Genomic DNA, 24,864 nt, shown 5'->3' with positions numbered 1-24,864 from the left:
ATCTTGGTTTACTGTATGGTTAAATGTAATGTATTTTGAAACTTACGCCTCCCCTCCTCGCTATAGGACACTCAACTCCAGGCGGGGCCCACATCTCTGTCTATTGTATGATGAAACGTAGTGTATCGTGAGACCTGGGCCACTCCCACCCATACAGGATTCTCAAATCTAGGCATTTAGCTAAACATCAAATGTCAGCTGCGAGACATAAAATTCACTAACATAAAATCTAAATCTCTGCATACTTAACTCATACAAAAACCCACACAACCACCTCTCGCACAGCAAGCCGCACACACTTGACCACATCGCAACAACAAACACATAAGCCACACCAACCGCACACGAGGACTGACAATGATTCGATACTCGCACCAAAGCTCAGCACACAGTGTCAACCTAACTGAAGCTGCCAACAGGACATCACCTCTCTCACTATCCTACTCCCTCTTCACCTTAATAACTCACCCCGCCTTCTCCTTTACAGATCCGCCTGTGCGCCTGTGGATAAACTCTGCTGGTGACGATGCGCAAATACCTTTATCATTAACATTGAGGATGGTGTACTATGTACAAGGACATTTAAAATAGACACAGAAGTTAATTCAGTATTGCAATCTGCAAGTGTCAAAAAAAGTACATTCGATAATATACCGAAAGGTGCATTTTTAAGAGCTAAACACAATTGCAATAGATTGACCAGTTCTAATACTGAAAAATGCCTAATTGAAGAAAGATTTTTGGAAAGAGAATAGTCTCGGCAAATTGTTGATGCCATGAAAAGAGCTGACAATGTGGATAAAAAAATATTATAAAGGCCAATTACCTGTCTGGATCCATATTCTACTAAAGCGACGCCGGGAGGGCAGGAGCCCTATCCCTCTGCACTGCGTGGCTTAAGGAGAAGCTGATCCTTCCAGCATGCACCCTTCCCACTGCGGGTAAGCGTATGCCATACTTGATCCAACACCTGTGTCGGATCCTCTGCCCTGCTCCCCCTACTGATCAGGGTTGAGACTTCAGCAACCCCCATGCAACGACTGAAGCACAGTAATTCCTGAATCTGCCTGCGAGGTGATCCTCAAGCCGACCATTCTAAAATGGCCGCCTCGGTTTTGATTTCACGTTGCTAAACTACGCTCCATCAGCTGTTTTGCACAGCACGATAGGCCGCCCCAGTGAATTTATTAATCGGATCGCGACCGGAAGGTGCTAGCCGACCACCTTATAAAGGCCAATCACCTGTCTGGACCCGTCCAGGCCGAAACTGAGCCGAGGGGCCAGCCACGCTCCCCGAAGCCTCTCCCAGCAGGGTAAGCAATCTGTCTTCCTCCCGACTCCATCCACTAACAGACCACCGGTATCTTACATTGCTATAGGTATCGCACCTACATAAACTGCCTACCAGTCTACGGGTGTAATGACTCTTGTACACCTCTTGCATTGCCACTTCTTCACTCTCACCCAAGTGAGCCTAATATTTGCCCGCCAAGCGCACATGTCCATTATTACCCTGCACTTTACTATATATCTAATCTGTACTCTACGCACATGACTTGCCATTCTTAATCCTGCAGTCCTGCAAAACAGCATAGAGCGCCATATTGGCATTGCCAACTGTCTATGACCTAACTGGCTTTCACCGCGCTAATCTAATTTCGCGCTAATTGCACCAAATCTTAGCACTGCTCCTCAGGCTATTAGTTCAAGGTGGCAACGAGATCTCGTTATTCGTGCCTTGCTCGGTGCATTTTTGTATCATGCTATATATACACCAGTAATGCTTGCAATGTTGCTCCTTTAACACTTGTTAGTGTATTTGATCAACTCCTAGCCAATTGCATTGCATCTCGTTGGACAGGATTGTTCTGTGTAATGTGCTCCTTACCATTTATGCCTGTCACGACAGCATTGCTCCCCAGTGTATATTTTCCGTAAGCGGTCTATCAATTGCGTTTTGTGGGACATGACTGCACTGTGTGATCTGTTTCATACCATACATGCCTGTAAACTAGCAATTCTAGTTTTGTTCCACAGCCTATGTTAACATATAGCTCCTATGATACTAATAGACTCCTCAGTTACCATGCTGATTCCATTTTAGCTAGCCCACAACATCAGCAGTCTCTTCTGACCACTGACCATAGTATAACTCCTAAGGTGTCCAGTCATGTGTATGCTACTCTCCATTTTAGCCCACACCTTAATCTGCCTGACGATTATGTATGGGTCCACATTGGCGACCAGTACAAGTAACCACCCATTGCCACCCACCATGAACCTAAACGCCACTCCTAGATTACCATGTGTCTGCATTTCCATGTCATTATGCCTACATTCTTGTGACCATATACCACCTACAGGTGTCCTACCACCTTGCACTCGGGCAGTACCTAAAGCATTATTCATCCCACCTTCTAGTCTGGCCGCCTTGGACCACACACCTCCAACAGGACTCTTACAGCCTTACCCACTGACAACCATTGAACGCCCACCTACCGCTTTTCCACCCATAGATAACTCTAGATGCTTCACACCTAACCTTAGGGATAGCCAAGCCACCTTAGCACCCACAACTAAAATACCATGCCCAATAAATTATAGGAATCATCGACTAGGCTCCAGATTCCACCATTGCACATCTCTGACATAATCAAACACACTACCAATGCAGCCAACTCTTTAAAGACATCAGTATCCAACACAGCTGCACCTAAACATAGCACTGAGGCCAAATGTAAACTGAATAACCCCCCCTTCATCGATCAAAGGTGTTCTCATCAATGCCAGATCAGTACCAGCCCATGAGCTAGACATTGCTGACTACATAATAGCACACAGCCTTGACTTTCTAGCAATTACAGAAACCTGGCTCCATGCCGCCTCAGGATCCGCTCTCTCCCTAGCCATGCCCGAGAACTACTCCATCATCCGTCACAACAGAGATTCCAACCTAACTAAAGGCGGGGGTATCACGGTTATATCTAAAACATCACTAGGCTTAAGGATCATTGCCAACCAAACTATGCCTTCTGTAGAACTACTTTCTATTAAGTTACCCACTTCACCATCCTGTACCATAACCATGCATCTTATCTATAGACCCCCCCCCCTGGCACTACATCCACATTCGATGAGGATATCTCTCTCTCCCCCCATCAACTAACACTAAAACAAATTCTCAAGTTATCCTTATGGATGACCTGAACTTAGGCTTTCAGGACCCCTAAGACCTAAAGGGACATGCCCTCGCAATCACAATAACAGAATTAGGATTCTTACACTGCATCACTGAACCTACACACAACAAAGGCAGAACCCTAGACTGGTTAGGCGCCATTACCTGCAATACTAACATTTTGTCCAATATACCATGTGCATGGTCAGACCATCATATCACCTCTTTTATCATAACGGAAAGGAATCTGCCCAACCTACATAGCACTGCTCCACCTATAAGTACCAGAAACACATGAAATATTACAGTGGAGAATCTATTGCCTTTACTTCAGCCTATTATCAATCCCACTACGGCACTCATGGACTCCACTGCCCTAGTCTACCTCTATAATCGCACTCTGCTCAATGTCATCAACACTATAGCACCATTAAAATTGCACAAACCAAAATCATGGGTGCATCTAAACTCATGGTACACCCCACACCCAAGAACCTTATGTAAGCTGAAAAGAAATTGAGAAGCTCTCTGGAAAGGTCTCCCTACAACAGTTAACAAGGATAACTTTGTACCAGCATCCCTCAATTATAAAGAAGCCATTGTCCAAGCCAAAAAACTTAACTAGAACGACCGCATAACCAAAGCTAAATCTAGCACTAAGGAACTCTACAACATTCTCAAAGAATTAGAATCTCCTGCCCCACCACCAGATACATGCACCAAAGACATCTCCTGGTGTACTAATATTCAGAAAGCATTAAAAAATAAAATTGCTATGCTTCAAAGCAAGATAGAATCCAAAAAGCTCCATATCACTAATGCATCCTTTACACTTAATCCCACCATTCTAGGCCAGAATACCCACAACCAATTCAACTTCTCCCGCCTCTCTATTAAAGAGGTTGAGGACATCATCACGAAACTAAAACCCTCTAACTGCCCGGGAGATTCCTGTCCTGATCCTATCGTCAAAGAGGCTGTGACGGAACTTGCCCTTTTCATCACATCCTTTATTAATGCATCATTAAATCCAGTATCGTACCCAATACCCTACAAGATGCTCTTAAAAAAAGCCAACGCTAAACCCAAATAATCCCACCAACTATAGACCCATTACCACAGTACCTTTTCTGTTAAAAATACTGGATCGAGCAGTATATCTGCAGATTCAACAACACCTCGAATCCAATAATCTGCTTGGCCTTAGACAATTTGGGTTTAGACCCAGACATGGATGGATCGAAACAGCACTGATTGACCTTCAGACCGAAGTTCAAGCCCTCAAAGACAAAGGTAAAATAGCCCTTCTCCTTCTACTAACTTTTCAGCAGCGTTCGACTTATTGAACCATAAAGTCCTCTGTAACCACCTAACTTCTGCTGTGCATTTCTTGGATAAAGTCAATACTTGGATCCAGTCTTTCCTAAATAATAGATCTAGGAGGGTCTTTGCACCCTCAGCCTCTGCAGAACCTACACCTGTCACATGTGGTGTTCACCAAGGATCTTGTGTGTTTCCAACACTTACAATGTGTTCACAAAGCCACTGTCTGATGACTTGGACTATCTGGGTGTCACCTATACCAATTACGCGGATGACACCCAGATAATCATCTTTATCACCACTGATTATGCTATGGACAGCAAAACGCTCAATGACATCTATCTCATTCAAGCAGGGATGGCTAAGCATGGACTCTGTCTTAATGATAAGACAGAGCAGCTCCTCCTTGGCTCCCCAGCTAACCTAAACAAATTTGATGAACAATGCACCTCCTTTAAGATTGATGGAAACAATCAAAATCTCTAAAGATGTAAAAACACTAGGCACTTACATCGATTCTGCTCTTTCATTAACAAGACAAACTAATGCAATTGCCTCATCCTCGGCCTAAACATGCAAACTAATCACTGTATGCAGACCGTTCATAACCAAGGCAAATTGCATCACAATGGCTAGAGCTCTACTCTAGTCTTAACTCGACTATTGCAATGCACTATATTTAGGAAATACTAAAAGTTTGATGGGGTTTTGTTAGTGTTGGCCCTGCGCCCGGTTTAACTTGTAGTCGATCTGTGTTGCGTGTTTGTGAAAGGATTCGGAGGAACCAATTCCCCACCTCATGTTTCAATTGCAAGAAAATGTTACTTTGACAGAAAAACTGCACCACATGAATCTAGAAGCTGACGCAAGGAGACGAATTCTAAGACTTTAGAGGTGGGATTTGAACCCGAAAAATGTTGGGAACACATGAAACAGCTAACAAAGAAGATTTAAGAAATTACACATGTGTTAATATGAGATTGCACTGATTTGAGAAAGGCACATGAAGTGCTGAAACACGTGTAATCGAAAGGGCTCTTCTCCTCTGGGAGATACAACCAAATACGTAGGAACTACCCAACGGAACTTAAACAAGACGCAAGTCATACAAAAAAAGCCATCAGATCTGTTTTGAACATCCCACACTCAGAACACATCTCCGAAACCAGACGCAGCCCAAACTGGCTGCCCATTAAGCAAAGAATTGCACAAAAAACCCTCTCACAAGGGTCTCACGAATCTGGCACCTAAATATTTGACCAACAGTCTATCACATAATATTCCAACCCGCCCCACTAGAACAGCTCATACACATTGCTTTAAGCTCCTGAGGTTCAATCTTCAAAGAGCAAGAGGGATCAGCTTCCCTGTTCTAGCTTCCAAAAGTTGGAACGTTCTTCGCATAACGCTAAAATCTGAACCATCCTACCATCCGTTTAGGAAAGAATGTAGTAACTCTAACTCCTCCCATAATCTACCTTCCCTGATTTTGTAAATACCATAATCATATATCAGTACATAACTGAACTATTGGTATTATCTAGTTCATGTTAGTCAAACCCTGCTTGGCAAATTTATTTTTCCTTTCGTATGCCCTTGCTCTAACATGTCTGTATATATGTAACATTGTATATTGCAATATGAGTGTGTGTAATTTGTAACTTGTAAGATAAGCGCCCAGATTCCTCAGGGCTTGGCACGCTCCACAAATAATAAACAAAACTAAATAAGCTGTTAACTCTTTGAATTAAACCCAAGCAGGATGCCAAAAAACCCAGAATGATCATCCGATTTTCTAAGACTAATAAGTCTATACATAGGATTTTTACGAAACCCATTTTGAGTCACAGTTTTATGAATAAGAAAGCATTACAAAGTGAATTGTTCGGGGGCTTTTTCAAATATATACATTTTACCATGTGTAAACATGCTTTGAATAATGTACAGGCATATGTAACCGGAGACAATCAAAAACTAGCAATACAGGATATGATTAATTGTAGAACTAAAAACGTGGTCTATATTGTTATGTGTGTATGTAGCAAATTGTATTTGGGTTCTACCATTCGAGAATAAAGCTATTGCATCAGAGAGCATCTGAATATGTCAATACAACCCAAGAAAAGACTGCCCCCTACAAGAGCATAGCCCCAACAAGGACAATGAACTAAAGGTATTTCTGTAAGCCATACAGAGGAGGATAGACCGTTGCAAATTGGTGTCTCGCGTTGTGATGCTCAATAGAGCGATATTTCAGGAACACATCAATTGTATAACTTTGGACAACTAATGAAATATATCATGTGTTTCAATGTATTACATTTCTTATTCTATAGCCAATACAAGAATGACCATATTATTGGTTTGGACAAAGTGGTGTAAGGACATTGGTATGTGTATAATATTTGAACCACTGGCTGAACAACAGCATCATTGCATAATGAGGGGATGTGACAATCATACTACTAGCAATGTATTCATATTAAGGTGTTTTATGAAGCAATGATCACTACTATGACCTTTACCTGGGGTGACTCCTCCTTGCGTATGCACAACTGCATCACCACTGGGCTGGTTATGGGTAATTATGCCAGTTTAAGTATTCATCAAGCCTAGCTGATGTCAATATTAGGGATTGACTAAATAGAGATTCCATATTACACACATTCATTTAATATAGGCATCTAGGTCCTAATCAAACCTATATTGGTTTATCTCAATTTGTATAAACATTTTTGGGACTTACTGTTAGGTGGAATTCATCTTTTGGAATATTGGTATTAAGAGCAAAGGGTTTTCAATTTCTTCCTAAAATGTAAAGTATCAAGACTTGAACACCATGGCCAGGACTACAATGAAGACCTGCAGGGCTAATGTTAATCTGAAAAGCAGAGAAGGAAACTAGTGGCATGAACCACCAAATAGCAAACCACAAGTACCTCCTGTAAGTCATATGGCTAAGGATGTGGAAAACAAGAATCCTGGAATTTCAGGGACAACAAACATCCTCTACCCAAGGGAGCTGGAAGAATCTGGGCCCAAGTCACCACTCTCAACCTTTTATGAACGTCTTCAGCATGTGAGGTCAAGAATAAGTACAGAAAGTACCTTGAACTGACATTTACCAGCTCTTTAAATGGAACCAATTTAATGGCACCCTTAAGGAGGCATTCTGGCACCTTCTGGGCCAGATGTGTGCCGTGAAGAGGTGCCAGAGAGAAATAAGGGAATGGAGCATTGGAGGGGGCAATTTTCAGAACAGCAGACCATATTCAGTTGAAACAATATTCAATTATAAATGTCTGAGGTAATCTACTCACATTAATCATAGATATCTTGAATAGCACTGCCACAGGAGAAGGAGTAAGAATATTTTCCCCATCAATGAGATTTCAGCTTGGAAGGTACCAAAGGCACAGAAGGACCCATTGAGGTGGTTGACAAGTTGCCCATTGACACCACTACCATAAAAACGCTATTGATTCTAGGGCAACAGCTGCTGCCCATCGCTGTGAAATGACTGTCTACTGAACGGGAAAGACCTGAAAGGGCAAGACCATTGAGCATACAGAATAGACACCCCAAATGGGTGTGTTGCATTTCTAAAACATGAAACCTCACCTGGGGCTCATCTGCTTTGGTGTCAAACAAAATCCCATCAAATGGCATGTTGATAAAGACATTTTACACATGTATCGAACATACAAACATTCATCCAACAGTTGTGCACAATCACCCCTGTTCCCACTGATCTGCTTAGGCAATTAATTATTACAGTGTTAGTGTTAAGAAATGTTATGCAGCATTTTTTAAATCAGACATGACCTCCATTATAGATTTTGGACATGTATCAGGCATGCGTTGGGAAGGCTTTTTGACTACGTCACAGGAGTAGTGTGAATACTCTGCTTGAGTGCACACTACATTAGGCAACCTAAGGCCTACACTGCCCAAGGCAAATCATCATCCAAAGATTCACATTCCTTCCCTTTCTAGAGCAATGTTAGTAAAGAAATCGGTTTAAACCTAGCCCTCGAGGCGTGCATCACCCAACCAGGAGTGTTATGTATGGTGCAGAACAGAGTCTACATTAACAGTTTTATGTTATTTGGAATGTTCATACGCCGCTGGGGCTGAGAAACAGATTTTCCAGAGTAAAATCAATGTCTCTTCTGAACCACCAGTAAAGTTGTAGAGCTCATCACTAAATCGGCAGACAGTGGACAAAGAGCAGGCATTCACAAGTCCCAGCTTGCTTATGCCAAAAGCAGTCCACCGAACTAGGCAATGAGAGTGCTATCCTCTACAAATGAATGATTCATGGGATCACTGCACTTCTCTGCAGGGGGAGCCCTTCCCTGCGAGGCTAGGGAGGTAAGCCTGCGACGCAACATTCCCCCTAGGGGTGGGAGAAATCGGGACCTCACAGGGAGAGACTCCACTCATGGGGGGAGAAGGACTCCCGTTCCAGGATGGAACTCCCAAACCCTCATGCCCTTGAATCCAGAAATACATAGAGCCTGCTGAGAAACAATCTGAAAGCACTACTGTATGCTACTGTAATACTCCTTCCTTTCTTCCTGTAAATACTGATGCCAGCAAGATCAGGAAGACTAAAATGGACATACAGTCTGCTTTCAAGTCATTGTCCAGGAGTCCCGTGAAGAAGAAGATTGATGGAGTGATACAAACTACTCCTTTGGCCAGTACAGAAGATACTGAGAAGAGGTGGCATCAAGGAGGCATGACGCAATGGACACAAAGGAATGACACTCCACTGGGGAGAACCAGCTGAGGGAAAACAAAATGGAGAAAGGACCCAATGAGAAGCAAAGTAGGTGTGAAGCCTGACAGATCCAGGAAGTTCAAACCTGGGAGCAAGAAGCTACGTCGTGGAAGCAAACCTCCAGCGAGGAGGACAATGACAGCAGATTGCAGGAGTCTTTTGCAGGCCAACAGAGAGCAGGCCTGACTGGAAGCTGAATACCAACCGACAGTGGTGTGACCTCGAGGAGGTGGACCGAGTGGTCCATTAACCACGCCGACACTGTTTGGACCTGGGACCCCACAGGGCCACAGGCAGGCAGAGGGAAGCGGAAAGAGAAGCAGAGAATGCTCCATGGGAATGGATCAATCCCACACCTCAGGAAGAACCGGCGATGTGGCACCAACAAAGCAGAGGCAACGGGGGCCATGGGAGACCCGCTAGAGGATTGGGGGAAGGGGCCGAAGATAAAGATATTGGGAGTAATCTCCCTCATCTGAGTAACTGTATGAAGAATATTGAAAGGGAAGAAAGCCTCGGGAGAAATCTCCCACGTCTCTGTAATAGCTTCAAAAGTACATAAGATAAAGAAGACATTGGGAGTAATCTCCCTCGTCTCAATAATTGCATCAAGAGTCTTGAAAGAAAAGAAAGCCTCAGGAGTAATCGCCCTTGTCCCGAGAGTTGGGATAGAAGTATCAAGTGTGATGATTACATAACTAGTGATCTTCCACAACTCAGTTGTGTCAAAGAGACAGAAAAGAGAAAAGTACTCTCCCTCCACACTATCATCAAAAGAGTGCTACGAAAAGCATCTCCTTTGTCAGAGTGTTTGAAGAAATCAAGGACCATGTGAGAACAATTCTCCTTGTTATTGCAGACCAGAATAGGGGAATGAAAGTCGAGAACTAACAGTGTGTTTGAAAAAAATAGGAGTGCTTGACTTTTAAACAAGCCCTAAGAGAAGCCTGGAAAGAAGCGCAAAAGTTGATAAACACTGTTGCAGGAAACTATCCAAAGTTAACAAAGTGAACCAGGAGAAGGGAGTCATTCTCCCGGGTTCTTTCACCTACATTGTTGAATCAGAAACTAAGGCAAAAGGTTATGTGGAGAATTGGATGGGATTCCCCAAAGGAACCTGGTCTGGGACCCTTCCAATGTGGCCAGGGGAAGGCAGGCCCTCTCTGATGCCGAACCTGGGGTTGTGAGAAACCAGAAGGTATCTCATCCACTAGTCCCAGAGAATCTGTTATCCAGGTGGCCAGAACACAGCCATCGCTTTTGGATCCAGTTACTGACGGTGGACCAGTGCGGGAGGATCACCTGGGTGAGGGGCCTTCGGGGAGTGGGAGACGCAGTATCTATTCCCTTCCCTGTAACACCTTTACCCCATTTTACCAGGTAGGGTACTTAGAAACTCCTTCCCTCTTCCCCCTTCACAACACAAACACTTTCACACGGACAGCCCGCAATAGGAGACAACAGATTTACACCCGAGCCATGTACCCGACATGTCCCAATTCATTGGTCAGGTGAGGTCAGACAATTACTGATAATTACTCACAACTGACTTCCATTTAACTTCCCCACATGGATAAAAGGCAGAGCACAAGACCACACGCTGAGCAAGGCAAAGCACATGAGAAAACAGCAGTTTCGAGACAGCAGCTGGAGGAGAAAGACGGCAAATCAGGAGGGGATCGCAAGGAGGGACATTCAATTGACCTTTCCAACAAGGAATCATTACTTCAAGACCCCTTTGAAAGTAGAAAGCTTAAGACCAGGAAACCAGGCTGAAGAATCCTGCATTATGTGTCGGAGAAATCTGTGGCCCTCCCGTGTCATTAATCAATGCAGGGAGAGACAGCAGCCACCATGGTAACTTCCTTGGCTCCAAGAACAAAGCAGCATCAGTAAAATCAACACAACCAGTGAATTTGGGAGACCGATACAAGACCGGTCTGTGTTGAAGCTAAGGTTGCAAGCAGCAACATTGTATGGCGAGCGCTGGAACGCTAAATTGTTAAAGCGCGTGTGATAAAAGACACAAGTAAAGTTGAATGGCTAATGAGTGTTTGAACTTTGAAAGGAAAATATACGATACATTTGACAGTGGTCCGACCCCGCAGGTGTGCTCAAAGGTCTCTGTAAGATAGCTAACTGAGAAGTGGCAAAAGTGAAATTCCAAGAGTTGTAAAGAATTGTAAATCAAGGTGGTCCTGCGACGGGTCAAACAAAATCCTGTGCACAGTCAAAAGTCTTTGAATTTGATACAGTAAAGAAAGTTTGAAAAAACTAGATAAATTGGTCCGAGCCTGGATGAGGGAGACTAACTGAAGGTTTTGTGTTATAGTGGATCTGAGCCTGGCAGAGGGGGACCCAGGGTGAAGAAGGTGGGTCTGAGCCCGGCGGACGGGGACACAGGGTGAAGAAGGTGGGTCTGACCCGGCGGACAGGGACCCAGGGTGAAGAAAGTGAATATGAGCACGGCAAAGGGGCACCCGGGGTGAATAGTAAATCGCCCGAGAAGATGTACATGAGAATCCTGAGAAGAAAAGAACTTTAAATGTTTCTTTGTTGCATCAGACCCTCTGAAATAAGAGACTTTGAATGGCAAAGAGACTATGGCACAGAAGGCCCCGATACTGAGATTTTGAACTGCATCCTTGTGCTAGAAAAGCCAGAGTATGTGCTAAGCTCGAGTGTGCCACCTTGTTCCGTGCTGAAAATGTGGGGAATGAAAGCCAACAGCTTAACTATCCTGACATATAATTTCTTGCACACTTTTCATTTGTATAACATTGTTTCCCGCACCATTTGTATTTAGAAATAAGGATTGGCAATAGGTTTATTAGTATCAGGGCTTAAATTCTGACAAGACTCCACCAGGACTGCGTTATTATTTGATGGTCGTAGCTTGCTCCCATCTTTAGATATAGGATTAGATAGGCGGTTTTCAGACCCAATTGAAGTTCAATAAACACTCTTGAAAAGTGGTCACTTGTATCCATCTTACTGTTTGATACCATGCCTTCCTTACAGGGGGGTGTACTGCGTGGGAGGGTCGCTTGGGGTTAGGGGGGGTTGGGAAATCAGACCAGAAAGACTGAGAGGAGCTCTTTTTTTTTAACTTTCCCAGAAAACCCGACCTACTGATGGACTTTTGCCATTTTTAAGAAGTCCGAAAAACCGACTTACTCTAAAATGGACTACATATCCCAGAGTCCCACTGTGGGATTGTGTCGAACAAGAGGGCTGGAGAGGCATGTAGGAGCCAAGGACAGACAGGTAGGCCTAATTTCGTTTGGCAGGGGCAGGCAATCAGCGTTAAGGGGCTGTACCTGAAGCCAATTAATGCTGCAGCAGGCAGGAGCAGTAGAAAGAAGCTAGTGCAGGAGCTGGAAAGTCGGCAGTATTAGCAGAAAAAGAAGAGCACAAGGCTGGCAGTTCACTAGGAAATGTGATCACATAAGGGACACCGGAGAAGAGCAAGAGTAGATTTCAACTGCATACTCTGAGTTGCTCCTGTGCTCGCAAACCCTGTTTGGGTGTGGCTGCATTGGAAGAGACTGGGAGGAACTGACTGTCTTTCCAGATGTGCCTAATTGTTGTGAATGCAGAGCTGAAGTTGTGCGTCCATCCGAGGCCCCTGTGCAGAAGCAAGCCGACGGAAGCTGAAGAAAGGAAGACTCTCCATTATCGAGCCCGGATCTGAGACACCCATGTTGCAGAGGGGTGTGGGTCCCAAGAGTGCCTGTAGCAGTAGTAGTAGAAGAATTAAAGCCTGGAAGTAGACGCAGCCTGTAACCGCTGTGATTGTGGAGCCAGTGTAACGCTCACCTGTTATCCACGGGGACATCACTCAGCCTGTTCTGACCTCTTACGACCTCAAACCCTTCCCTGGAGTCTACTCGACTGGAGACTGGGCCTGAAACACAGGATTGGTAGAGTTTAACTCCCTATTGTCTGTGTGCTTGAACCCCTTCTTCCCTGGGGTCCAACCCTTCTCTTTGATCCACAGCTCACTTTGTTTTCTTGGAAAGTGTGCTCTCCGTCCTGCTTTCAGCACAGGGGCGTGTTGATTGATGCGGGCTCGTTGCTGCCTAGCTACTTCACTGGCAAGAGTCCGACAGGTAAGTATAATGAGTCTATTGAACAGTTCTCTAACTTCGTTCCTTTCCTTACATCGATGATGACCGGCGTCCGGGGTTGGCGACGTGCTTCTGAGAGGAGTAGCGCTGAAGGTGAGTGAGAGCGCGATGCACGATGCAACCCTTTCATATTTGTATTGAACTGAGTTCTTTTTCTGTGTCTTTTAGGTGCTGCGACGTTTTCAGCGTGGATGCCGGTTATGAAGAAGAAATGCGGTGATTAAGCGCGGTATGCGGCGCCTCTAGATGTTTCAACGCTAACCTGGAGTGTCTTTTCCCTCTTGCAGATGGATGAGAAGTTCCGGAGACAGAGTTCCCCCAGAGCGGCTGGGATTCAGGTAAGCGATTGAAGCTCGTACAGTCTTTAAAAATAAGCGAAGATTTGCTGAATGCTTACTAATGCCTTTTTTGTGTTCTTTTCCCTTTTCCTTAGGAAGCGGTGTGCCGGGATGGGAATGACACCGCCGAAGATGCCCGCAGAACAGAAGGAGCGATGAATGATGGGCAGAAGCACCGCAAGGTAAGGCTGTTCCTAATGGTGTTCTTGTTCTTGCTGGAGCTGAGCGCAGAAGAAAGATGCAGGCCTACTGGAGACCTATCCGAACACGGTGAGTGTCACGCTGCAGGTGCAGAAAACGCAAAGCATGTTTCTCAGCCTGGGCGTGGCTTAAATAGTCTCTGGGTCTCCCAGGTGTCTCTGGGCTGAACCACACCCAAAAGACTAGACTGCACATGCAGTTCTGGGAACCAAAATATGTGGGGGCATCCATCTTGTCCCCATCAATGCACTACAAGTCCAAACCTCAATGTTATCCTATGGGAGTGAGTGAGTCTGGTGCCACAAGCGCCAAGTCTGACTCCAAGTGGGTCTTTGGAGGGATGGAGAGGCTCTTGAGGGCCATGTAGGTGATTGTGGCCTGGCTCCAGCCTGACATCTTGGAGGGCTGGGGACATGAGGGGCAGGAATCATGACAGCCAGTGAATGAAGCTCCATACTCCAAATCATCAGGAATAGCTTGTGGGTAATTGTAACCATCTTAATTGAGGCTGGCGTATAAGTAAAAGCGAGTAAAAGCTGTTTGCCGTCGTGGGAAGTCACTCTAAAAATGGAATTGTATTAAACTTATTTCGCCAAAATACCTGCGTGAAGAGAAAGCCTTTCTTTTTCCCATTGTTCAATTTGAATTGTTGCCGAACGGTTGCTTGTCTCCTATTATGGTGTAGAAGATTACCAATAAAACTTTATGAAGTAGAAGCTGACTTTCATACAATGTTACAAGCCTATGTAACATCAAAGAGGTCACGTCAAAGAGAGGTTGCGCACATGAAACTGTTTCCCGATTCCTATTAAAGTATACCGCTGCCAGAATAAGAGGGAACATAGAACTTTAAGTGGAAGCTTGTCATCCAAACGAAATCGCGTGTACCTCAATTAGTTTCTACAGAGAAACGTACTTCTTGTAACATATTGAACAATTATTTAGCAACCGTAAGAAGTTGCTTAAGTCACAAGAAGAACAAGCATTAGTGAATCAAAAACTGAAAACCATTGCTTTAAATGTGTTGATGCTGTTGTAAACCCAGAGTCCTTTGTTATAAAGGTGATAAGGTTATCCTAGGCTGGACGAGTGGCAATACAGCTTTTGGGTAACTACTGGAGACAAGAAGGTGTACGTGAAGCTGGGGAAGGGAGCTGGGTGCTTGTTAAAATAACTAATTTCTTAATCTGTAGAGCTGAGACTGTTCAAGTTAAGAGAAAGACGCAGTCTGGAAGCTAAGACAGATTTTGTGGTAGTTGCAAGACGGAAAGGAAGAGAGGCTGCCCTTCCTTACCGTACAAGAAAGAAGAGTGCCTTGCCAACCCGTAGCGGTCGAAGAGTCTTGTTGAAGTTGCCTAAAACACTTTATAATTTTCAAGTTGCAGCAGAAGCAGTTGAACTCTGGTGGTCTATAATGTTGTCAGAACATTATTATTTGAATGTAGCCAAAGCAGTAGTAGAATGTGGGACAAGGGAGACTGCTCTCACAGTATCATTAGCAGAAATGAGTTGCTAAGGAGAGAGCAACCCATAAGAAGAAACATCCTGACAATTTGTATTTGTTGGGAAGCTGGGGCGGAAGTCCCAAGCCCCTCAGCAATTAAGAATGAGTCGATTGTAGAAGATGTTGTAAGGGAACTGGGAGAATGTATGGGTGAGGAGGGGTCTCCCATAGAAGCTTTATTATAGGGGAAATACAGTGAATTCCGGTACTAATATTACGTGTGGAATGAGACTCCATTATAGAAGTTAGACGCCATCTTGAAATTGAGGCCTATCATTATAGCTATGGCAACACGCCAAATGTCGTCCCGAGGGTTAGACGGGTGTGCGCATGTTCTTTTCTCACAGTCCTGGCAGTCCTGTAGAAGGTTAATTCACTGAAGACACACAGCTCTCCATTGTGTCTTATCGTTAGTACATGTAACCCAGAAGGAATGTGCCCTGCAAGGCTAAGAGGGGGCCGGAATTGATCTTTGGAGAGCTATCCCCCAGGAATGGGGGCAAGTGCTTAGGCCTTCCTCAGTCAAGATATTTACCTTATAGTACAGGCACCCCCCAAGCCGAGGCCCCAAGTATTTCAGTGCACTGACCAGCCCAAGAACCTTGGACATAAATCTGTCAAGTGGACAATCCATGAGGAAGTTCAGAGAGCAGTGATGGGTTGCCCCCACCATCGGTTCATGTGATTTGTGCTGTGATGTGCCAGGGGATAAGGTAACAAATGTAAACAGCGGGTGGGTAAGTTGGGGAGGCGCTGGTGTGTCTGGGATAGGAGCGGGGGTTCACATAGTTCTTAGAAGTTATCACAACATCGAAAGTATCCACCTCGCTCATGTCCTTGGTACCAGATGCACTGTAGAGCTATGAAATAATGAACTGTGCAAATAAAATGCTAATTACAGTCTTTGTAACCGATGATCAAAGAAGATCCCCACGTGGAAGAAAATGGACAGAATATGCCCTGGACCAATCGCCTGTCATCCCATATGGAGCAGGCTACATGCATATAGGGTCGCACCAACCTGCTACATGGATTTGTAACCTATGTAATGCACGTCACTTGTGACGCTGTGCAGCTTTAACACCCACTGCATGTGCAGTTTTTGTCAGAGTGCTCCGTGGCAGCAGAGTTCTTTGTTTGCCCATACTTGCAGTTTTGTGAGATTAAACCTTGTTCTCCTTGCAACATGTGTGCAGTGCCTTTTTCCCCTAATGGGTTATATTTTTTCTGGTGTGTGCGTTGAAGGGTTACTCTACATATTCAAGACGCTGCAGAAGTTACAAGAAGAGTTGTTTTTAAGAAGAAGTGGTACTTTTAGTTCTAAACTTTATTAATTATTTCCTTGAAGGAGGCTATCCAGGAATACCATTGGTGGTGCTGTTTCCTTTGGAAAAGCAATCTTTTCATCACATGAACAAGGAACTGTTACCAGTGGATTTGTATTTCAGTGAACTTTTGTTTCTTTGGAACTTTTCAAGAACTGACTGAAGACTTCCTTTTCCTTGGAGGAAATTTACTTTGGGACATTCCTGGGGGAGCATGATCTACCCAGGACCAGCAGAAGTCATCCAAGACACTGGTTATTTGGTAAACTTTAATTATGTTTTTTTATGTTTTGTTTTAATTGTTCTGTTTAATGTGAGGGTCAGTTTGTGTAAACTGGGAGGGTTTCCCTTAGATTCTAGACTAAGTAGGGAATCTCCAGGTAGAGTAGGTTTAGTTAGGGTTTATTTGATATTTTGTTTAAAATAAAAAGTCAAACCTTGAGCTGACCCCTCACAGTTACTAAAGTAGGTGTCATGATCACTGCTTCCAAGGAGTCAGGAACAGCCCAACGTCCTTGGAAGCAGGCCCCTAACCGTTATCTTAGGCACCAGCCGGTCCCCACTGGGACCTTTTGGACCTTGTCCTGGCGCCGGTGGCACCAGGCTCATCAAAGCCATCGGTCCCGGCACTGGAAGCACCGGGCTCATAATATGTATGAAGATGCTTGGGTGGACTTACCTGCAGCAGACCATGCTGCTTACTTACCAGCCACATAGGAATCCTCTGTGAACAGGAACTACTTTCTTACCTGGGTGGGGCAAGCTCCACTCCCTGGATACAACACGGGAACTCTTCTGGAACTCTTTTCTTACCTAGGCGGGGCCGTGGAGGAAGACGCCTCATCACTCCAAGACTATTTAAACCACACCCGATTGAACAAACGTGCTTCGCGTTATTCTGCATCGCTCACCGAGTCTGTTCCAGCCTTTTTTCCTTCCGATCCTGAAAGAACAATACTTACCACTCCTGTATCCAGTATTCAGCAGCACCTGCAAAGACAAGAAACAACAGGTTAGCACTGCAACCTTTACACGCAGCGCTTTCCTCACCTGATCCATCGGCAGCGAACATTTCTTCACGCTGCACCTCCGCCTGTGAAGACAAAAGCATTGTTATTACTTACCGGCACTCCGCGAATTCCGGATTTCTTCAACGCTGCAACCCAGCATCTGAAAGACAAACGAAGAGACATTAGACAGGTATTTACTCACGTCCATCGCGCTCGCCACAGTAGAACGCCTGCAAATACTCTGTCATTTTCCACCATCTCTTCAGCACGAACTCACAGCTGCAAGGGAAAAGAGATAGTTAGAGCGCTTGCATTTACTTACACATTTCCAAGCGCTTCATTCCAAGGCTCTGGCTCCAACTTCGGCTCTCTTCACACCATCTCCTATCTCAAGAGCCCTGCAAGACAAATAGGAAAAAGCATTATACAGAGTCCTGTTCTATATTAACGTGCCCACGCACCTAAAGACTAAAAGGACTAAAAAGGTGTCCAGAAACTCACCGCTCGTGCAGTTAACGACGGTAGCGATCCTCTGATGTCAAGAGGCCTATGTTTCACCAGTGAAGGAACTGGCAACGGCACCCTGCACCAGACGCAGATGGAGAGTCCAGCATTCACCTATCTAAGGTGAGCACGTTGACCTGGGGGCTCTACGGAGAAGCTAAGAAGAGAGAGAGAGAGAGGGACATTCAACAACCCAGATCATTAACCCCCATATTCTTTCACCTGCAGAAATCTCACTCTTCGAGTTCGACACACAGTGCGAAGAGGTTCGGCCCCAGAAGCAAATCGAGTCCTGCACATCACTTTTCGGGTCACAGACACCTTCCTGCCAAGACCAGCGCCTCCGTGGGAATCAGGTGAGCGTTACAGTAGGACAAGGAACAGGGAGTCATTCTCCTGTAGCCGTTTAAGTTCAGATCTTTTGTTAGTGGTAGGGCTAGAGTAGGTTTTTTTTGTACAGGGAATGAACATGTTTAGTTTGCCAACCACCCTGATGACGAGCACCCGAGTTCTTCTTTAGTTAGGTAGGGGAAACCCTTTAGAGATATGGGAAGATAAACTGTTTTCATTATTATTTAAATAACGAGCCTATAGACTGGCCTGGGGCCAAGCCAAGATTGACTCAGAATCCCAAAACTGATAGATCTCTCACTCTGGACAAGAAATACTAAAAAGGGAGGGAGAGATAGCTAAGCGAGAAGGGAGAGAAGAGGAGCTGAGTAGCCGAGTTGAAGACAGAGCGGAGAGGGGTGAGAGGAGATGAACGAAGACGCATAAAGAGAACATTAGTCCAAGCAGGAGAAGAGTAGATGTAGTGAGATGTTTTGCAGCATAAAAAGACAGGAATAGACGAATATAACAGATGTTAAAGATGTAAACAACAGATGTGGACGGTAGTAGAGATGCGAGTAGAAAAGGAAAGAGGCTTCAAAGATAAACCCAGGATTACGTGCAGACAGGGAGAAAGAGCAAAGAGGGTGGAAAGAGGATACCTGGGTCAGAGGGCTGCGGGGAGGGAACATGGAAGATTGGGCAAAAAGAGAGCCTCTGTTTTGGAGGGATTTAAATGAAGAAAGCAGGATGATATCCAGGCTTGTACAGAAGACAGACAGGAATTAAGGAATGTAGCAATTCCTTCGGTGAGAGGAGAAAGAAAAAAGATCTGGTTTTCATCGGCATAGAAGTGGGATGAGAGTGGGGACAAAAGGTTTTACCTGCCCAGGAGACAATAGGGGCGTTCAGAAAGATAAGAGTGAAACCAATGAGTGATCCGAATCGAGAATAGCAGGTCAGATAGTAAATAAGGGTGATCTACAGTAGAAACTCTGCAGAAAGATAGAGTGAGATAAGTATAGAAGACGATTTGTTGGATGGTAAGAGAGGATGGAACTTGTGATGTGGAGAAGAACTGATGTTTCAGTGGAATCAGCAGTGCTAAAGTCAAATTGGGTGGGAGGGAGTAGAGAGTGTAGCTTTACATAAGATGAGATTTGAGAGTAAACTGCTCTTTCCAGGAGAAGCAGAAGGATGGGCACAGGTAATTAAGGATGCAGCATTCGCATTTGAGAGGCGAAATGGTGGAGAGAGATGGAGGGGCAGATTCAGGGGGAGAAAGAGAATGATGAATGTAAAGGGGCAACTTTGGAAGTGAAAAAGTCTGCAATATCACATGCAGAAAGTTTGGAACAATCAGGGATCAGGGGGAGGAGGAGGAGGAGGAGGAGGAGGACAGAGTATTCTGTTAATGACTTGGAAAAGATGGCAAGGATGATATATGAGAGAGGTGGTAAGTGAGGGGAAATAGAATTATTTTAGCTGCGAGGAGTGAAGCGTCATAGGAAGAGTGCACCGAACATTAAGATCTGCAAGTCACAAATGACACTCTGCCCTACGTAGGGAAGTGCAGATGGAGCAAATGTTAAGTGTCAGCCATGGTTGGGGGTCTGTGGGGGGCTTACAGGAGGTAATAAAGGATCGCGCTGGATGGGAATATTCAAGAGTAGTTGAAAGAGAATTGTGAAGACAGGAAGAAGCTTGATCACAGGAAAGAGTAGAAAAAGATTCAAGAGAAGGAAGATTTGAGAAGAGTGAAGTGAGAAAAGATGAGTCAAGTGGCACAGCGAGTAGAGCGCTCGCTTTGACACCCGTGCAGAGCCTGTTAACGCAGGTTCGAATCCCGGCGGGGCCAAACTCAGCCTTTCATCCTTCCGAGGTCGATAAATGAGCACCACACACCGTGGGTAATAATAAGCAGCGCTCGGATACCTGAGGGTTTGTAGCGCTATATAAAAGCCTAATTATTATTATTATTATTATTATTATTATTATTATTATTATTATTATTATTATTATTATTATTATTATTATTATTATGAGAAAAGGACCGCAAGTCTGGATGGAAAAAGGAAGTGGAGGAAGGGTTGAGAACAGAAGTAGGGGCTAATGGGAAGGATAGAGAGGAGATAGTTATCAGATTAATAAATGGGATAGGAAGAAATGGGGGAATCAAGAGGGGTTGAACAAAAGATTAGATCTAGGAAGAAGACAGGAACGTTAGAGGGAGGGTAGAGAGGAGTAAGAGAGAATGTCAGGACAAACATGAAGGAGGGGAGGATGATTAAGTAGCTTGAGATGAAGATCAAAGTCATCCAGTAGAAAAAAAGATTGAAGAACAGGGAAAAATAGAAGGACATGGTTGGGGGGTACAGGGAGGACAGTTTTAGCAAAGAATGGGGAGATGTTGCATTGAAGGAGATGAGATGTTTAGGTCACGTGACAGGGCGCTTTGTTGCAGCGGAGGTGTCTCTTATGGGAGCCAGGGCTCAGGTACGGGAGCAGGGGAGGGTCAAGTGCAGGGGATCTACGCAGGTCTTTTCTGCACCTTGGGTGGCAGCCGGCCCTGATGGAAGGAGGAGGTGAAGCACTGGCAGAGTCCAGAAGCCTCAGGACTGTGCTGTGGGTCACACTGTTGCTGCAGCGGGACTCCTTTGGGAGCAACAGCTAAGATACAGGACATGGGAGGGCAAAGTGCCGGGATCCAGGGAAGGCTGCTGGAGAGGATAGAGTAAGAGAGGGTGAGAGGGAAGGGGGAGAGGGAGACCAAAGTTGCTGGGGGGAGAGCAAGCAAGCGACCAAGGTTGCTCATGAGAGTAAGTGAGCAAGCGACCAAGGTTGCTAATGCACAAGAACATCACTAAAGAGGACACAAACAAGAGAGACTTCACTTTACATATTGAAGGTTTTTCTTTTAGCATTCTTAAGGATTTTTTAAATACCAAGCACTTACCCACAAATTTCACTTGTTTGTTAAAATTACTGGAAGAGCAGGGTGTGGCTCTAAACAGAATTTTAAAAACACATTACCTTGGACATGTTGAACCCTTCAGAGAGATCCTTATAGTTGTGTGCTTCCCCTTCCCGGACACATTTGGGTTATTTTTGTCATCTTATGGGAATTTATAGCGCGCACATTCACCATGGGTATATTGGCACCAGGACAACACAGGCAGCAGCCATAGCCACTGGAACACGAGGCTAGAACGACCAGGGTTTAAGAAGGTGCCAGAAGACAAGGTTATTAGGTGTACGCCTAAGATCAACTGGGATAGAATTCCACAGTTTACTCGCGGCCACTAAGAAGGCACAACCTTCTACTCTGCTCAACCAGGTTTTAGGCACCAGTAAGAGGCAGTTATTTCTATGCACATCTTTGCCCTGAAAGAACAGCTTTTGGTTTGTACTTCTAAAACCCTTAATAGAGACCTATAAGGAAACCTACCATTTGTCTGGCCTCTAGTCCCATTCAGCAGGGGACAGGACTTCCTGTCTGGTATCCAACTCCAAAATATATCTGTCTGAGATTATGTGGACAGTTCTACTGAGCAAAAAAGCAGTCGCCTCAACACCAAAAGCAGAGTTATGCATTACTGCAGTGAGGGAGTACACCTCATCAGTGGGGCGTTGGAATACAAGTCTGGTAAGTCGAACTGATGGGAAGTTTCAAATGTGCTAGCTTCTTGAAGGCGAAGGCTAAATTCTCCACTTGTGAGTCAGGTATATTAAAAACGAGAAAGAAGTTGAATACCAGGATATCTCAGATAAGTGTTGGCTTGGGTGGAGTTAGTAGTACCAGACACGGAGCAGAGCGATCCTTCAAGGCAATCTCCAACAGGAACAGCCTTCTGCAACACTGGAGGTAGCACAGAGAGACTCCCTTTTATTGAAGAGTCTTGGCCTACACTCAGTCATCTCTTACTGTTCATCTAACCTTTCTGAATGGATTAAATGAATGTATTGGCGTTCATTCACACGGGCAGTTGATCTTGTAATTAGTCATTGGTAGTGGCTTTTCAACGTAATGGGCAAAGTGCTCTGAGTTCTAAAGATTCAGGAGTATTTTGTGATATTTTGTGATATGTACTTCACAACTGGTTCAGGGCCCCTATTTCTGACTCACAGAAGTTTTGCAGATAATGTGTGACTGATTATGTGCCTTCACAGCATTGCATAGCACAATGTCCTTACATAAGAAGACTGGCGTGACCTGGTTGTATACAATGCTGCTTAGGGAAGGCCTAAAATGCCTTATTAGGTAGGATGGCGTGTAAAACTAAAGGGTCTATAGCATGTGCTGGACTGTATCTTTTCAAAGATTTAACTGTTTCTTTTTCTTTTTTTTTGTGGAAAAAAGTTTCAAACGTCTACCTTCTCTCTAGTGGTTTTGGGAGCTTAATATGCTAATTGCATTTGAAAAAATAGAAACCATGTTTTAAAAATGTACATTTCTGTATGGAAATGTCAATGCATGTCTCATTATTATTATGGTAACATGTTCTGTTGCCATATGGTTATTACTGCACTTTTACTTCTTCAAGGTTGGTGTTTCACAACCGTAATATGGGTTCAATTAGTGTTTCTTTGAGTCCCTGCTAACTTATTTGTTATCTTGCAGTTCACGTGATCAACAGGAGTACCACAAAAAGCCTCTCCACCTTTCAAACTGTTCCTGTGTACCATGGGTAGGATCCACTTGCATGCAACCCTGCCCAATAGACTCCATGTGCGGGACAATGCCTCTCCATTATTCAGCAGCAGCATTTAAAAGTGTTAGCACATCCCCATAAAACAAAGATTACCATCCTCTGAAAGTTTGTTCCCAGCTCTGGCTTTGGATGAGGTAGAGTGTCTGTGGCCTATGCTTCAGTGTAGGTTCCTTGGCCTGCCTTCTTCATGTATACTGCCAGGTGTATATCTGACCTGTTTACCTTCCTTATGGCCCCTTGTTTCAATTTGCTGTTTTTATCCCCCTTGCCTATTCTGAAAACAGGGGTTTTAATTTATTCTGGGCAAGCCATTCTGAGATTGAGTAAGAGCAGCTGCTGACATATATACCAGTTACTACATCCCTAGCTATTTAAGTCAGCTGTTCACATTGGTTTTAAGATCCACAATAAGAACATTTTGCAAAAGCAAAATGAAAAGAGATGATAAAACAAAACATAGCCATCATTCTTATTTTTCCTGTTTGTTAAGTAAAAATACAGTGCAAATAAACATGCACCGCAGGTCATTATACACCATTTCAATAGCTATGTAAAGGTACGCCCTGGTTAGCACAATTGAAATTAACTTCCTAGCTCATCTGTAGAACAAAATGACACAGCCTAGACAACATAAGAAGGTTCAAGATTGCCTTTGAATACCAAATCCAATGTAAAGCATTAAAGCACACTAGTAATTTTCTTACCTTGAACACCTTCCAAGAGCAGATCGACGCCTTTTCTGTAGTAGCCGAACGCTGCTTCATAGTCATCTTCCTCCTCCTTCTTGAACGCCAACTTTATAAGCTCTCCCGCTTTTTCCAAGTAATCAGGCTTCCCTAATCTCTGTTTTAAGCTGCCCGAAAAGAGACTTCGCGACTCCTTCTCAAATTTTGTTTTCCTTTGTTCATGCTGAGGAGTAGAGGATGCCTTAATTACTGGTCCGGGGGAAGGACTGAGGCCACACGATTTATTCGGCGAACTTTGATTGGATGCCATGCCATCATCTAACTCAGTCAATGAATCGGCATCCACTGCCGAAGAGATGAGATCACTGTCACTTGAGAATGCTGTAGAGAAAACACACACAAGTTAAGTACTCAAACAAGTTTAAAGAGAAATCTCTTTCAGTTGAAAGATGGTTGCATGTACCAATTGGTACAATAGCATGTCTCGATGGGTCAATCTCAAGCATTATCACAAATATGTAAAGAGCATCTTCTGTTAGAAATCAACAAAAAGGTGACTGAAAGAGATAGAAAGTAATGAAGGCACTTTGCGATAATGATCATTGACAAGATAATCTTACCCATAAGGAGTATGTTTTCAGAGAGACAGTCAAGCTCTCCAGCCAGATCGAGAACTCCGGCATATAAAGTGAAGCACCTCCCTTTAAAGAAACAATGTCACACTACTTGATAATCCCAGATGAGCGAGGAAATACATTTTCTCCTGCAACAAGGGTGCCTGAGGAATCAGCTTCCATTGTGACTTATGCTTGTGTGGCCACAAAAGCCCTGTGATTA

The 24,864-nt window shown here is 44.3% G+C and overlaps 1 protein-coding gene across 6 annotated transcripts in view; it reads right to left on the bottom strand.

Moving 5' to 3' along the window:
• The window catches only part of RPS6KC1 (ribosomal protein S6 kinase C1), a 1,976,431-nt gene that overhangs the window by 1,166,867 nt on the left and 784,700 nt on the right, over positions 1 to 24,864 (bottom strand). For all 6 annotated transcript variants that reach the window (XR_011268209.1, XM_069608548.1, XM_069608550.1 and 3 more), the window contains one exon: positions 24,046 to 24,408. Coding sequence is in view for 5 of the 6 variants with exons in the window: in XM_069608548.1 (XP_069464649.1) it covers positions 24,046 to 24,408 (363 nt within the window). In the remaining variant the exon portion in view is untranslated. The remainder of the gene's footprint in view (positions 1 to 24,045; positions 24,409 to 24,864) is intronic.

Source organism: Ambystoma mexicanum, chromosome 4q (assembly GCF_040938575.1).
Source record: "Ambystoma mexicanum isolate Mex_15411 chromosome 4q, UKY_AmexF1_1, whole genome shotgun sequence".
NCBI classification, from domain to species: Eukaryota; Metazoa; Chordata; class Amphibia; order Caudata; family Ambystomatidae; genus Ambystoma; species Ambystoma mexicanum.
The sequence above is the reverse complement of the archived record's forward strand: the minus strand, read 5'-3'. Positions and strand labels throughout refer to the sequence as shown.